At 47.7% G+C, this 15,210-nt stretch overlaps 1 protein-coding gene across 1 annotated transcript in view; it reads left to right on the top strand.

The window, feature by feature from the left end:
* Positions 1–15,210, top strand: part of LOC138246855 (SUN domain-containing protein 3-like) — a 73,486-nt gene that overhangs the window by 11,588 nt on the left and 46,688 nt on the right. Inside the window, exon 2 of the mRNA XM_069201610.1 lies at positions 693–757. Coding sequence (XP_069057711.1) covers positions 693–757 — 65 coding nt within the window. The remainder of the gene's footprint in view (positions 1–692; positions 758–15,210) is intronic.

Below are 15,210 nucleotides of genomic sequence, written 5' to 3'. Positions count from 1 at the left end.
ATGATGGAAGAGAAGCAGGGATGATGGATGAGAAGTAGGGATGATGGATAAGAAGCAGGGATGAGACAAAGGGATGAGAAGTAGGGGTGATGGAAGAGAAGTAGGGATGATGGATGAGAAGTAGGGATAATATATGATGGATGAGAAGTAGGGATGATGGAAGTGAAGTAGGAATGATGGATGAGAAGTAGGGATGATGGATGAGAAGCAGGGATGAGGAGTGAGGAATGAGGATGTCCTAAAACGGATGCTGTACCCGAGATTGCATTAGGATTAAGGTGCCTCAGTATTCCTTGCTCGCACATTTAATTGCAGCAGCTGGGTGTTTCAGAGGAGAGCTTTGGGCACCAGAACATTTTTATTCACAAATTAAGCAGTGGTTGATTGGTCACATCTCTGTTGCTTGTTGCTGTATTTTGGCGTTAAAGTGGTGCCTGAAACCTTTGTGCAGACAGTGTTAATGTGTAAAAATGACAAAATAATGACGCAACACTACGACAAAATGTACCGCTTAATTTGCTTTTTCTTTCTGCATAGTTTAATCCTCCCTGCCACATGATTTGGTCTTGTCTGCCGCATAATTTCATTAGCCATGCCTATAGGAGCTGGGGCTATATTTTACTTAAATCATTGAAAATGGCAGTAAGATTATACAGCAGGGTATGTGTCTGACAACTGTCTTCTTTCTTCAGAGTCTTCGTAAACAGACATGGGACCACGAACACCATCACTCAGCTCGGACAAGCATCCTTTTGGGGTGAGTGCATGGGGCTGGCTCTTTTCTCCAATCTGATATAGAAATCATAATCAGTCTATACGATTACGTTGTTAGGACAACAGCAAACGGGTATGATTAGTGCTATAATATATAGAATGTGCGTTGGGGGGGTTCCTTGCTGGGGAGCAGCAGGGCCAGGTAGACTATTTTCCAGGAAATAATCACAAACATTGTTCACTGCCAGCCTGGAGCTGTGAAGCCTGGGGGGGCAGGCTGTGCCTATCAGGACCGGTAATACAAGGTTATCAAGTGAAGGTTATACGTCTCTTGCAGGGCAAGATGTTCTCTACTGAGAAATGGCCTTGACGTGTTTAGAGCCAAAGGCATAACTGCTATTTTAAGCGTGCAGTATTTAAAATGTATGACTGAGAGCTAGCTCTGCTGTTAACGGCGTGAACACGAGCAGCATGCAGGGGAGTGACGTCACTTCTGAGCACTTCACATACTCATGAGTGCAGTTCACAAAGGTACGAGCAGAGGTGTGTGCCTACGCCATGGGGGGTCTACACTGAGTGCGTAAAACTACACATCTGTACGTTACGTTTTAGATGTAAATATGAGAGTGGCAGAGAGGAGTGGCTTCAAAAAGGGGTAACATATACAAAGTGCAGGGAGCACAGGAAAAAAGAAGGATGAGTGCAGGAAGGGCCTGCAAATACAAGAGCAGCGAGTTGTGATCACTAGACTTACACCCACATCTATTCAAGTAGTGCTACAGGCCTACTCCAGCCAAGAGTAAAGCACAACCAACTATCTTATCTCGGGGGCTGATTACGACCTTGGCGGAGGGGATGACTCCATCCCAAATGTGACGGATAGGCCGTCCACTGTATTACAAGCTCCATAGGATGTAATGGAACTTGTAATGCGGCGGGTGGGATATCCGTCACATTTGGGACGGAGTAATCCCCTCCGCCAATGTCGTAATCAGGCCCAAGTGCTTAAGATAGCTGGTTGTGCTTTACTCCAAGGCTTGGCTCAGGTGCTCATTACGAGTCTGGCGGTCCTGGGACTACCAGATTTGCGGTGGCAGTCAGACCGCCGCCAAAGCAGCGGTCCGGCCTGCAAGCAGCGCTGCCCTGGGGATTACGATTCCCCTCCCCGCCGGCTTTTGCATGACGGTCCCACTGCCATGCAAAAGCTAGCAGAGACAGAGTGCTGGGGCCCTGAGGGGGCCGTGCACTGCCATGCACTTGGCATGGGCAGTCCAGAGGCCCCCATGGACTGCCCAGTCGCGCTTTTCAGTGCCGAATTCCGGGCAGTGAAAAGCACGACGGGTGCTGTCACACCCAATGCACTGCAACATTGCCCCTGGCTCGATTACGAGCCAGCAACAATCTTGTGGTGAGTTTCCAGCTGGGCCAACGGGCGGAAATACTGTTTCATCTTGCTGGCCCAGCGGTAATCTCATAATATGGCCAGTGGGCGGAAAACTGGAGTGGTGGTTTTTCCGCCCTAAAGAGTTTTAAACATTATTACCTTGACAGGCAGGGGGGTTGCTTCATCAGTAAGATTGGGGGTGTGAGCTTCAGGTTTTCCAACAATCACTCTGGCACATAATGTTAAAATGCTTTATATAAGAAGCAGGGCGCATGAGAGGGGCAAAAGGGGCAGTGGAAAGGGAGATAAATGCTGGTAATAGAACCCGGAGGCCACCAGAAAGCCCTCACCCCAACACCTGCCACACACAGACCGACAAGACTTATTTTGTTGGAAGGGATTTATTTTAAAATGATGGGATTTGAAAACACATGCAGTTAATATTTCAATAAAAAGCAATACAATACATCAATAACTTCATAACATTTAAATAAAAAAAGTCAGTCGCTTAAGTCATAAATCAATGACAGGATCCCTCCCTGTCCTGAAGCTCCTTTGGACCACACAGGTGAACTGTACCTCTCCTGTATCCCTGGGGGGGGGGGTGGTTCCCCACACTTCACCGTCCCTTGTCCTCATGCTCTGGGTTACGCCCCCTCCCCAAACACCAATCTGCCATTTGGTGTAACAGGGTGGCCAGGAGCGGGAGCCCCATGCCCACCCCAGCGATCTGGGCTCCCTACCCCCGAAGCTGGTGTGTACATCCGCAGGTTGGTTCAGAACGTTAGGATCCTACCTCTGGTGTTATCCAGGGGACCCTGCCTTGGGACCCCTCTGTTGCTTATGGTGACTTTAGTATCTCTTCTCCAAACCTAAATCCAGGGGATGGGAGGGTGGGATTACGTCGTTCCAGGGGCACCGATCGCCGACGTCGCATCCAGAAAAGGACGAGCCCTTTCTGGGGGGGCACTTAAATAGCCCCCCCATCGGATGCACGCCGGCGGACGGACCCGCAAGTGACACGGCCCGCGCGACTCCCACACACGCACTTCCGCCCTCACACCTCGCAAGGTGAAAGGGCGGAAGTGGCCAAGGCCAGCCCGAGGCACGACTAGTGCGCAGGGTTCAGACCACGGCGGCCCCGTGATCTAAGGGGCCGCTCCCCTCCATTTTGGGGGGGAGGACGCTCTACCATAGAACTCAAAGGCCACCAGAAATGCCCTCATCCCAAAACCAGCCACACGCAGACCGACAAGACTTATTTTGTTGGAAGGAATTTATTTTAAAATGATGGGATTTAAAAACACACGCAGTTAATAATTCAATTAAAAAGCAATACAATACATCAATAACTTCATAACATTTCATTAAAAAAATTTCAGTCGCTTAAGTCATAAATCAATGTGACAGGATCCCTCCCTGCCCTGAACCTCCTTTGGACCACACAGGCAAACTGTACCTCACCTGTATCCCTGGGAGGGGCGGTTCCCCACACTTCGCAGTCCCTTGTCCTCATGCTCTGGATTCCGTCCCCTCCCCAAACACCAATCCACCATAGGGGTGTAACAGGGCAGCCAAGAGCGGGAACCCCATGCCCACCCCAGCGATCTGGGCTCCCTACCCCCCAAGCTGGTGTGTACATCCGCAGGTTGGTTCAGGACTTCAGGATCCTACCTCTGGTGTTATCCATGTGACCTTGCCTTGGGGACCCCTCTGTTGCTTATGGTGACTTTAGTATCTCCTCTTCTGCCACAAGGGCGACCAGGGGCCCTGAGGTCCTTCGCCCTAACAACCCCCAAACAAGGTGAGAGAGAAGGCCTAAATGTCCGTAATGAAATGGTCCATTCCTGCCTCGGATAAATGCACCCTATCTTTATGAAGCATGTCTGGCCCTTTTAGTAGTTTGTGTTGGATGTTCCATAAGCGGCCTGGAACAGGACACAGTCTTGATATTTCCACATTAAGTCGACGAACGGACACATTCATGGTCCTCGATTTAGTGATCGGACCCCAGTTGCAATGAGGTACCATATGCGACTACGTGATGGCAGCGTTCGGGAATTCCTTGGATAATCAGGTGATTTCTGTTAAAATCGCTTCTCTGAGAGTTTTGTGACCGAGTCGAACCAGGTTGTTTCCTCCTATAGTCATGACGATGAGGTCCGGGAATTTGGGTCCCTCGCACCCTTTTGCCATCTTCACAAGTTGCTGCAGCTAAGTGACTCCTAGACCACCAATCCCACACCAACGAAAGGCCACATCACGAATTGCTGCCTGCTTAGGCTTACGGAGCAGTTGCAACCTGTAGGCCTCCTGCCGGTTAAAAGAGTGCCCCAGCACCCAAACCACGTGAGATGGCATAGTACTGAAATGATAGATAGTAGCATGAGTAACCAGCACGACGGGTCAAAAACAGGAGTGTGTAACACTTATCAATGTAACTCAGGCCGTATGTAACGTTTATAACAATTGGATGACCATCTCCCGATGGTCTTCACTTCTTCAGGAGACATCCAAGCACCAGCCGCTAGAGTAGCCGCCCCAATCCTGAATGAGTGGGATGAGTAACCTTGTGGATCTACCCCAGCAGCCTCTAGTGCTGTCTTCATTACTGCTAAGAACTGTTAACGTGATAAGAACTCCCCGTTCTTATGAAGAAACAGAGCTGGGCCTCAGAGGCTGGGCGAACTGCTAAGTAGGAGCCCAAGCATTCTACTGGGCACAAAGGGGAGCTGTGAGCAGCCTTAACTTCAATGGTCGACCCTTTCCCTTGCTGATCTGTCTTGGACCTTTGTAACCAAATTGTTATGGACCCTGGAGGCCTCCTGTGTAATCACCCTTGGATTACCCCATTATTTTGCCCACGCGAAAAGCTCCATAAAAAGGCTGTAGAGAATGGTGCCGCAAATAGTGTCGCTTCAAAAGGGGAGGAACAAACCCTCTTGAGGCTGGTTAGGAGCTCCCCCAAGATGTGACCCGTTAGGGGTCAGCTAGTGTCCTTCTTTGTGCCGTCTAGGTGAGCCCGCCCAGCCACAGCCCTCTTAATGCTAAATGCAATAAGCTGAGTCTCCTGATTATGTAACTTTGCGAAAAAATGAATGGCGGCAAGGTGAGCCTTTGCACAAGAAACTGGTGTACCAAGTTCCCTAAGATGACTTAAAAAACAGCAAATGGCCTGCGTTGAAAACCATTCTGTAATTTTGAGAGTCTTCAAAAACATTCCATATTGCTGAAATGATTTTTCGTATGACTCACGTGTGCGGGTTGCTAGGGACGCTGCTACTAAATTAGAGAGGGCGGGACTCCAATCTTCCACAGATATGTTGGGAACTCCGTCATCTTCTCCGCCGCCTGTGGGTGGAACCTCTAAAAATCCTGCATCACTGAGCGAGATAAAGCATCAGCTGCATCGTCATGAACACCCGGAACATGTCTTGCACGGAAGGTAATATTCAGTTTCAAACACATTAAGACTAGATGTTTCAGTAATCGCAGTACAAACCTGCATGAAGCACCCTGCCTATTAATGGCTTCCACCACTGCCATGTTGTCAGACTAAAATATCACAGATCTATCCTTGAACATAAGGGCCCAAATTGTGACAGCAACCACAATGGGGAATAACTCCAGGAATGCCACGTTCCTCGTAATCCTAGCATCATGCCACTCAGCCAGCCAATCTCTTCTACACCAATTGTGTCTCCAGATAGCCCCAAAACCTACACTACCAGCTGCATCGGTGAAGAGGCCCAAAGTAGAACTAGAGACTGGGCCAGGTGGCCAAATGACCGCCCCATTGAATTGTTGTAAAAAGGAAGCCCAGATTTGTAAATCCTCTCTGACCTCCAGCGACAGCCTGGTGTGAGAAGCATCATCACTCAGCCCTGCCATAGCCCTGGCAATGGACCAGGAAAAGGGGTGCGCCGCGGGAATAATTTGTAAAGTGAAATTTAGTTGCCTCACCAACACTTGCAGCTGATGGAGCGTGACTTTCTTTTGTGCCAGGACTGAGTCAATAGATTTTCTAAAGGCCATCAACTTAGCAAAGGGGAGGTGACACTCACCAGCCACCGAGTCTATCTCAATCCCAAGGAATGTAAAGCAGGTCGCGGGCCCGCTGTCTTGTCTGGGGCTAGTGGAACTCCAAATTCATCAAACATGGTAGTCAAGGCCCGTAAGGCCCACAGGCACTTCGCTGATCCAGGAGGGCCCAATACCAGAAAATCATCTAAGTAATAAATCACATACCTGTGACCAGTGCGTTAGGTGAAAATCCATTGCAACAAGGAACTAAACTGCTCTAAATAACTCCAGGACACACTACAACCCATTGGCATGCCTTTATCGTAATAATAAGACCCTGCAAATTGGAAACGTAATAAATGGTAATCTTCTGGATGTACTGGGAGAAGCCAAAACAATGATTCTATGTCATAATTAGCAAGAAGGGAACCGTGGCCCAGGTCGCGCAACTTCTCAAGAGCCTGATCCACTGTGGCGTAATTAACCGAGCATAGTTGGGGGTCAGTTGCTTCATTCACTGAAGACCCACGTGGGGCTGAAAGGTTATGGATTAGTCTGAATTGCCTGGGCTCTTTCTTATGGAACACTCCCTAGGGGGAACAAACAAAAGCACTGGACGGAGGAGAGGAGAAAGGGCCCGCCAACCTTCCCAACATCCTTTCCTTCACAACCTTCTTCGTAACCACTCCCGGATTTCTCCAGGCTGACAACAGATTAATGCAGTAAGGATTAGGGGACACCCTTAGGGCGGGAATCCTGAAACCAAAGGAGAAACCTTTATACAGAGTCCTTATTTGGATACGACTGCAGCCATGGGAGGAATGCATCAATCTGTATGGGTGAAGGCAAGGTTAATTCAGCTTGAGGGCTTACTCCCCTCCTTAACCTTCTCCTTGGATTTCTTGATGCATTTGAACTCTGGGTGAGAAGGGTGTCCACAGAAGGAGCAGTTATGTTTAAATTTGCAGGAACCCGCTGGGCGTGAGCACACCTTTCTATTAAATGCCCAGCAAGAGCCCTTTTTTTTCATTAGAATATTGTGTGCGAAAAGGCTGCTTCCCAGGCAGCTTACTATTCACGCATTCCAGCCATACATTTACCTCTGTCTGGTCCCAACCTATATCTAGATCCTCAATCTTAGCCCATCTGAAGTCCCTATCATATTCCAGCCACGCATTATCTCTGTACACATGATGTGCTTTCAATATATTATTAGCATAAAAAATCATAGAGGTTGCCAATTCCGGTTTCTTCTCAAGCTTGACAGACATATAAACATTAAACCCAAATAACCAATATGTTATATACTCTTTGACTCTGGGTTTTTTGTCATTGGTAGATGAGGCCTTCCTCTCCTTATCTTTCAATTCTACCTCTCTTCTCTTAGCCCTGATGAGTGAAAAGATGTCCACAAACTCCCCTTTCCAAATCTTTTCTTTTACCTCTGCAGGGATGTGTGACGCGAGCTTACCTGGCCGGGATAATAGAGTGTCTTGTCTGGCGCTCATCAACAAACTACACCCCCTGACTTATTTTTGTTGCTCTCAGTGACCTTACCTTTGTCCAAGTTGTGGGGGTAGGGGACTGCACGCCCGGTGATGGAATGGCACCAGAGCCTGCAGTTCCAGTAGCCGCTGTCCCAATAATGCGCTGCTGTAATTGCCGAGATCTGGCGCTTGAGTTTCCCTAATGCATTCTTTAAAGTATCTGTAGGGACCCACGGGGCAGTTGGTGGAACAGAAGCAGGCAGGGTATCAAAGCTAGACAAAAGCTGTACCGCTGACAGCAGTGCCTGCGTGGTCGCATCTTGTGTAGGTGCTTGAGCAGTGGCGGGCGTGGAAAGGGGTGAGCTCCCCTGCGCTTGGAAGGCGGGAGTAAGGACTGCTTGCGCTGTGGTATGCACCACTTGCGTTGCAGGGGGTGTTGTTAAAGTTGACAATGCCTGCTGTATATCAGTTAAAATGGACATGACCCCCAGATCAGGCGCAGGAACTACCCTAATGTCTACCGGGGGTACCTCTGGAGTAGTGGATAGAGGCTGGGCCAAAGTATTCCCTCTTGATGACTGCGCGGGATTGGTGGGTAATGCAGCGACAGCGGAAGCCTGCTGCACCGCAGTCTCAGGCCCGCCCACAGGAATGTCTGGAACCTATTTCTTGACTCTGTGCTCTACAGGAGGGAATGCAGCGCGGGGGGTATTCCCCTTCCCCTAATTTGGCCAAGACCAATTTTAATAGTTGTGACAATTCGGGGCCTTTCCCTTTTCTCTTTCCAACCATACTGCGATTGCAAGCCATGACCACTAATGTACTATAAAACTGTTACAAAATTGAAATTAATTATGCACTGATCACCCTTATGTCTTTAAATGCGCTAACAATATGTAAACACATTGTACTACTTTTTTCCCCTCCCTGCAATTTTTCACTCACCCCTGATCCTGGAGAGCGTTCCTGGCCCAGACTGCGCCGACGTTAATTACACAAAAGAAAATGCAAAGACAATTGTATAGGTAGGGATCAGGAAGGCGAGAGGGACTTAAATCAATAGATGGGGAGGGTATGTAAACAAATAGCTGGCTGGACTGAAAAAACCCATAGAGGGCCTTCCAGCAACAAAGAGGAGCAAGAGGCCACCGGTGAAGGCTCCCCGAAACGCCTACTCACAGAGCCCTGTGCGGGGGGGTAAGCAACAGGGCTATATTTTTCCAAAGAACGACCCGGGCAGCGTGCGCGCTGCAAATCAGCAGAATTAAAACCGGCCCGAGCAGCGATGCAGGCCCCGATGCGGCGTTAAGAAAATACGGGCCCGAGCAGTGCTGCAGGCCAGCAAAAGAATCATGCACCGGACGTTCCCTGGGCTGGGAAACGCGCCCCATGCTGCAGGCTACGGCAGGGGAAAAGGATTAAGGCTCCTGATGAGGCGAGTGAAGTGGGCTCCGGCAGGGGCAAAGGATCCAGGCCGCTGATGCGGCGATGTTCAGGCCGGCAGAAGAATCGTGCACCGGACAAACATGCCCTGTGCTGCAGGCTCCGACGGGGGCAAAGGTCCAGGCCCCTGATGCGGCGACGTTTCAAACACGACCAGTGCGAGATTGTAGAAACGCGCACCCGTCGTTTCAGGGGCACCGACCGCCGACATTACATCCAGAAAAGGGTGAGCCCTTTCTGGGGGGGCACTTAAATAGCCCCCCATCGGACCCGGAAGTGACGCAGCCCGCATGACTCCCACACACGCACTTCCGCCCTCACACCTCGCAAGATGAAAGGGCGGGTGTGGCCATGCCCAGCCTGTCGCAGGACTAGTGCGCAGGGTTCAGGCCACGGCAGCCACATGATGTAAGGGGCCGCGCCCCCCCCAAAATGGGGGGCGCTCTACCATAGTAGTGAGAGAAACACAATATTGTGTAAAATAACCAACATTTTTGAAGTCTGTCAAAGAAGGGTGTCAGAGTGTGCGTGCGTTTGTCTCCCCACCAAATCCAACTATTTATCCGAAAATACATTGATTAGGAGGGTGTAACACCCCATACAATCCCTGAAACTATGCCCCTGGTTGATCAGCTCCAAGTCTTTTCACCCTGTTTTGCTCACAGACTGGATTTGTATATTCATCAACTCCCATCCTGTTCGTCAGTGTGAAAAAGTAAACTGTTTAAAAATTGATAGAAGTTGGAGTAACTGGTTGAGGTCTTCATAAGCGCCCTTTTCACCAGTCACCCGGTTTTTCTAGCACAGTCCTATACATGAAGGATGCCAGGCAGGAAGTTCTATGTGACACAGACACATGCTGCATCAGGAATCTCCAACCCTTTTTGTACTAAGAACGACAATGAAACACAACACCCTGAGCTGCCATGACGCATCAAAGCTTCAGGGACCACTGTGGCAGTTTACAGGTGAACTCCCACATAAAGAAGAAGGGAAATACCTTCTTTAAGGGATGGTCTGGTTGCCACCAAACAACAGTAACTAAGAAATACTATTCAGTTTAATGACTTTTATTTTAACAATCAAAAACCTAAAAACGCAGAAATTGCCCAACTATGGTTATCTACGTAACCATAACACTCTCCAGTGCGCTCATTATGATCTCACACATGACATAATCACAAATGTTATAAGTGTGGTGTGGCTGAGCTATCAAGAAATTCAGATGGCAACAAGCCTGAGGCTGAGTGCCAATGAAAATGCACCTTCTTAATCTTCCTGCAGAGAGTAGACCACAAGAGATCTTGCACGTACCTAACAATGTCTCAGCCTGAGGTCAACTTCCGGTTATGTCTGAGGGGAATACAACATTTTCTAGTGTAACGTTAAGAATTTTAGATTCTATTAAGGACACTGAGGCGAGGATTATGCTTCTCAATTCTTTACTACTCAATAAACAGCAGCCAATGAAAAACAGTAAACACTAATGAGGCTTTGAACCCCGCCTCCCATAACCACCAATAGCAGACCAAAATAGTCTATAAACTGGGGAGGCCCCAACTGACGTCCTCTTTCTTTGTATATTCAGAAAAACCATACAGTGACCAAGTCCATCAACAGTTTCTTGGGCGTAGAACAATCAACCAAAGATTTGAGCTTGCCAAAACGACCAAACGACGGTCCGTCAAAACCTCATCCTTGTTTGGAATCCGATTCTGAAAGAAAAATCCAGTATAAGACTCAAGAATAATACAACCATAAAATTCCAGTGTGGGAAAAATATAATATTACAACTCATTGCGTAATAACATTTATTTCAACATATATACTGGGTGGGATAATCCTCGCCTCCGTGTCCTTAATAGAATCTAAAATTCTTAACGCTACACTAGAAAATGTTGTATTCTATGTCAGGACCGGAGGGGTTCAAAGCTGATCCAACACTAAATTAGACACATGCACTATTGGTTTATAACAAAACATTTTAAACATAGAATCACTGGACCACTCGGCCGCTCTAAGAATATCTTCTAACCTGGAACCCAAAAGAAAAGCTTTTGATGCCATGGCCCCCGTGGTGGAGTGGGCCCCATATAAAGACATAGCAATGCCTGCCTCTGACATCACCCAACGAACCCAGTGTGCCAAAGTAGCCGCTGAAACCGGTTTGAAGGGTTTCTGAGTGGAAATAAGAAGCGGACCCACGGGATCCACTTTGTAACTTGCAGTGCGTTCTTCATACATCTTTAAACACTTGACTACACACAGATTTGCATTATGCGGAAAAGCTGGGTAATCCACAGATGAAGACATGCATTTTGTACGCTTGAGAATAAGAATCCAAACACCAGAAGTGGAAAATAACCTCCCTGTTAAATCTAACGCTTTCACATCCTACATCCTGTGACAAGATATTAAACAGAGTAACATGGTTAATTTTGCAGACAATTGTTCCATAGATAACAGATGATTATTCGGCCAATTAGTCAAAAAAAGATAAAACAACATTCACATCCCACAGCTGTGAGTAGCGTGGTCTAGGTGGATTTGCTACTCTGATACCTTTCAGCAATTTACATACCAAAGGATGTTGACCAACCGTTTTATTATTGATCCATGAATGTCCAGCCGAAATAGCCGATCTAAAATTATTTACGGACCTGTAACATAGACCTGTATCTGCACACTCAGACAGAAAATGTATAATGTCCTTGACCTCAGATCCCATGGTATCCACATCTCCTCGAAGGCACCAACCCACCCACATTTTCCATGCCAAAGAGTATCGTTTGTGGGTGGAAGGAGCCCAAACTTGTCATATAAACGAGGAAGCTGAAGCCGAAAGGCCCTGCACTTGTGAATGTCTCCAGATATCTTCCATGCCATGAGACGCAACTGACCCGATAGAAGAAGAGGGTGCGGGGATCCCACCGGATCCAGACGGAGTTGAAGAAAAATCAGGAGCTGAAGAGGAAGAGCAATGAGAGTTCCAGGAGGGATGGGAACCAGGGCTGACTCTTCCAAAAGGCGGTGATGAGAACTGCAGACACTGCTTGTCAGCGAAAGCACGTTGCAACTTGTGGAATCATGGCAAACGGAGGAAACGCATAATTCATCTGAGGTGACCAATCCTGCAGAAATGCATCCGTTGCCAGAGCCAACGGATCTGGTCTCCAACTGAAAAATTTTGGGATCTGAAAATTGAGGATAGATGAAAACAGATCCACTTGACACGGTCACAACAACCCCATGACTTTCTGAAACACAGAAGGAAGAAGTTTCCAATTGCTGGAATCCCTCAAGAACCAAGAGTTCCAATCTGCCACTTGGTTGTCTTTGCCCGGAAGGAATTCCGCTATCACCATGATCTTCCGATCCAGACAAAGATGCCAAAACTCCCTGGCAATATTCGCCAGGAGGCAAGACCTCGTTCCCCCCAAATGGTTGATGTACCGGACTGCAGACACATTGTCAATTTTTAGAAGAATACAACAATTGCTCCCGAGAGGGAAAAGAGATCTGATGGCAAATGAACCCGCTAAGAGTTCCAGACAATTGATGTGGAGTTGCAATTCCTCTGAGCACCACCTTCCTCCTTCAAAAAAGGACCACATCTCGCTCCCAACCCCAGCAACTGGCATCTGACTCTATCACCACCTCGGGGGTTTCCCCAAAAATGGCCCTGCCATTCCAGGCCTCCATGTGAGAGAGCCACCATTGGAGCTCTTCCCAGGCTTCTAGAGAGAGCGGAACCAGGTGATCGTACGAGAAACCCTGTTGAAGGAATTGGATTTTTAATCTCTGCAAGGCTCTGTAATGGAGAGGACCCGGAAAGACCACGTGAATCAAAGAGACCAAAAGCCCTACAGTCCGTGCTAGGGACCTCAAAGAAACCATCTGTTTCGATAACGACATCCTCAGCTCTCTCTTGATCGACTTCATTTTCTGAGAAGGAAGGAGTAACTGGGCTTTTATTGAATCCACCTGGAATCCCAAGAACTCCAAATGCTGGGATGGAATCATGCAGGATTTCTTGTGATTGATCACAAACCCCAGTTCCTGAAGAAGAGAACCTACACATAGCAGATGAGTCAATAACAGAGATTGATCCTGAGCCATGATAATCATGTCCTCTAGAAAGATTATAAGGCGAATGCCTCTCTCGCGCAGGTTTTCCACTACTGGGTTCAAGAGTTTGGTGAACACCCAAGGAGCTGAAGACAGCCCAAAAGGGAGTGTCAGGTATTCGTACAAACTGTCTCTCCACTGAAATTGGAGAAACCGCCAGTGAGAAGGCGCTATGAGAACTGATAACTGAGCGTCTTTCAGGTCCAGACGAACCATCCATTCTCCCTCCTGAAGAAGATCTCTCAACAGATGGATGCCCTCCATCTTGAAGTGGTGGTACACCACAAAGGGGTTGAATTTTCTGAGGTTGAGTACTAATCTCTGACCACCCCCTTTCTTTTGCACCAAAAAGACGTTGCTGCAGAAACTCTTTGGGTGACGGGAAGTGAGAGAAATTGCCTTCCTTGTTAACAATTCCTGAATTTCGCCATCTATAAAGGATTTGTCTAGTTGGGAAAAAAAGATAGGAGGAGGCAGGGTGTGGTGTCGATGGACAGTTAACAGTTCTATGGAATACCGCTGAACAGTATCTAGAACCCATGTGTCTGATGAAATGGAAGGCCATTTTTGACCGAAAACTTTTAGTCTGCCTACTAAAGGGATAGAAGGGAGAGGAAGATTTATTACCTGTAGGGGTGTTATCGATGGCTCTGTAACCTCTATGTGCGCCTCCATTGTTGCAGTTGCGTGATCCTCTATATCTGGAGGGATAGAAACCTGCTTGGGAAGGGTCTTGGGTGTAACCCCTGCGTCTTGTATAATTTCCTCTTGCAGGACCTTGTTGAAAGCACCGGCTGGTCGAGCGTCCTCAAAATCGACCGGCCCGTCCAAAAAGTGGGTTAAACATTCTTTTAAGGGAAGATTGGGATTTATCCAATGACGTGAAAGTGTTGACGAATTTTGCAATGTCCTTCACAAACTTGTCCCCAAAAAGTTTTCCCTCAGCTAGAGGACCTGCTTCAGCCAAAGTCAAATCTGCCAGCTGAGTGTCAATACGCAGTAAGATTAACTTTCTACACTCTGAAGCTAACGCACAATTTGCATTGCCAAGAAAACGAATGGCTCGTTGAGTCCACCCAGCCAGACCCACTGGATGGATGGCGGCTCCAGTTTCCTGAGTGTGAAGAGCCAATTCGAGGATTTTTGCGAGGGGACCGGAAACATCTAACAGTTTATCTTGACATGCCTTGAGGGCCCTGTCTATCCCTTTCTTCAGATCCTTATTATATTTCTTAAGGAATGTCACCATCGTATTATTGATCTCAGGAGTGAGCGCAGTTTTATGTGGTAAATCTGGATGCGGACACTCCGATCAAACAATCTGGATCTGACCTCCTTCTCAAACCCGTTCCGAATATGCAGTTGCATATAATCCGCCACAGCGGAGGCTAGAGCCCAATCCGATGTTCTGAGATGAATAATACCAGAAGGTTCGAAAGAAAAAGGAGAGGGAAAGAAGGAAGAAGAAAGTTTACGCTTCTTTGTGCATTTCTTAGGTTGTGAGGATTCCTGAGAAGAAGCAGAATCAGAATCAGAAACAGCAGTAGGCAAAGTTATAGGAGTGGAAGGATCTGAAGCGTAAGTATGTTCAGAGGTAGAAGGAATGGAGATATTGGCCAACTTGCTCCTGTGAGGCCACAGCTGTTCAGTAGAAGGGACAGGCGGAGATGAAGTATCTCCAGAAGGAAGAGACAAAGAATGGCCAGCCAGATCATCAATCTTTTTGGATAAGGGTACAAGGGCCGATTAAATTATTTTATCCAAGGACTTCTGTATGGAAGAGTCGATAACCTGTTCAAAGCAGGGATCAAAATAGTAGTCTTCGTCCTCATAAGGACCATACATCTCCAAACCCTGACCATAATACTCTTCATCAGACATGGTATCACCACTGTCTAACTTCACAAATTGAAGTGCTCACAATTGCATAAATAGCAAGTTCTTAATTGTTCCAACCCCAGCCAGCAGTGCTCAGGGGCGTCAAAAAATCCAATTAGCTGCACCAGAAGTCGAGTGCCTACACAGGAATAT

The sequence above is a fragment of the Pleurodeles waltl genome, chromosome 7, assembly GCF_031143425.1.
Source record: "Pleurodeles waltl isolate 20211129_DDA chromosome 7, aPleWal1.hap1.20221129, whole genome shotgun sequence".
NCBI lineage: Eukaryota > Metazoa > Chordata > Amphibia > Caudata > Salamandridae > Pleurodeles > Pleurodeles waltl.
The sequence above is the reverse complement of the archived record's forward strand: the minus strand, read 5'-3'. Positions and strand labels throughout refer to the sequence as shown.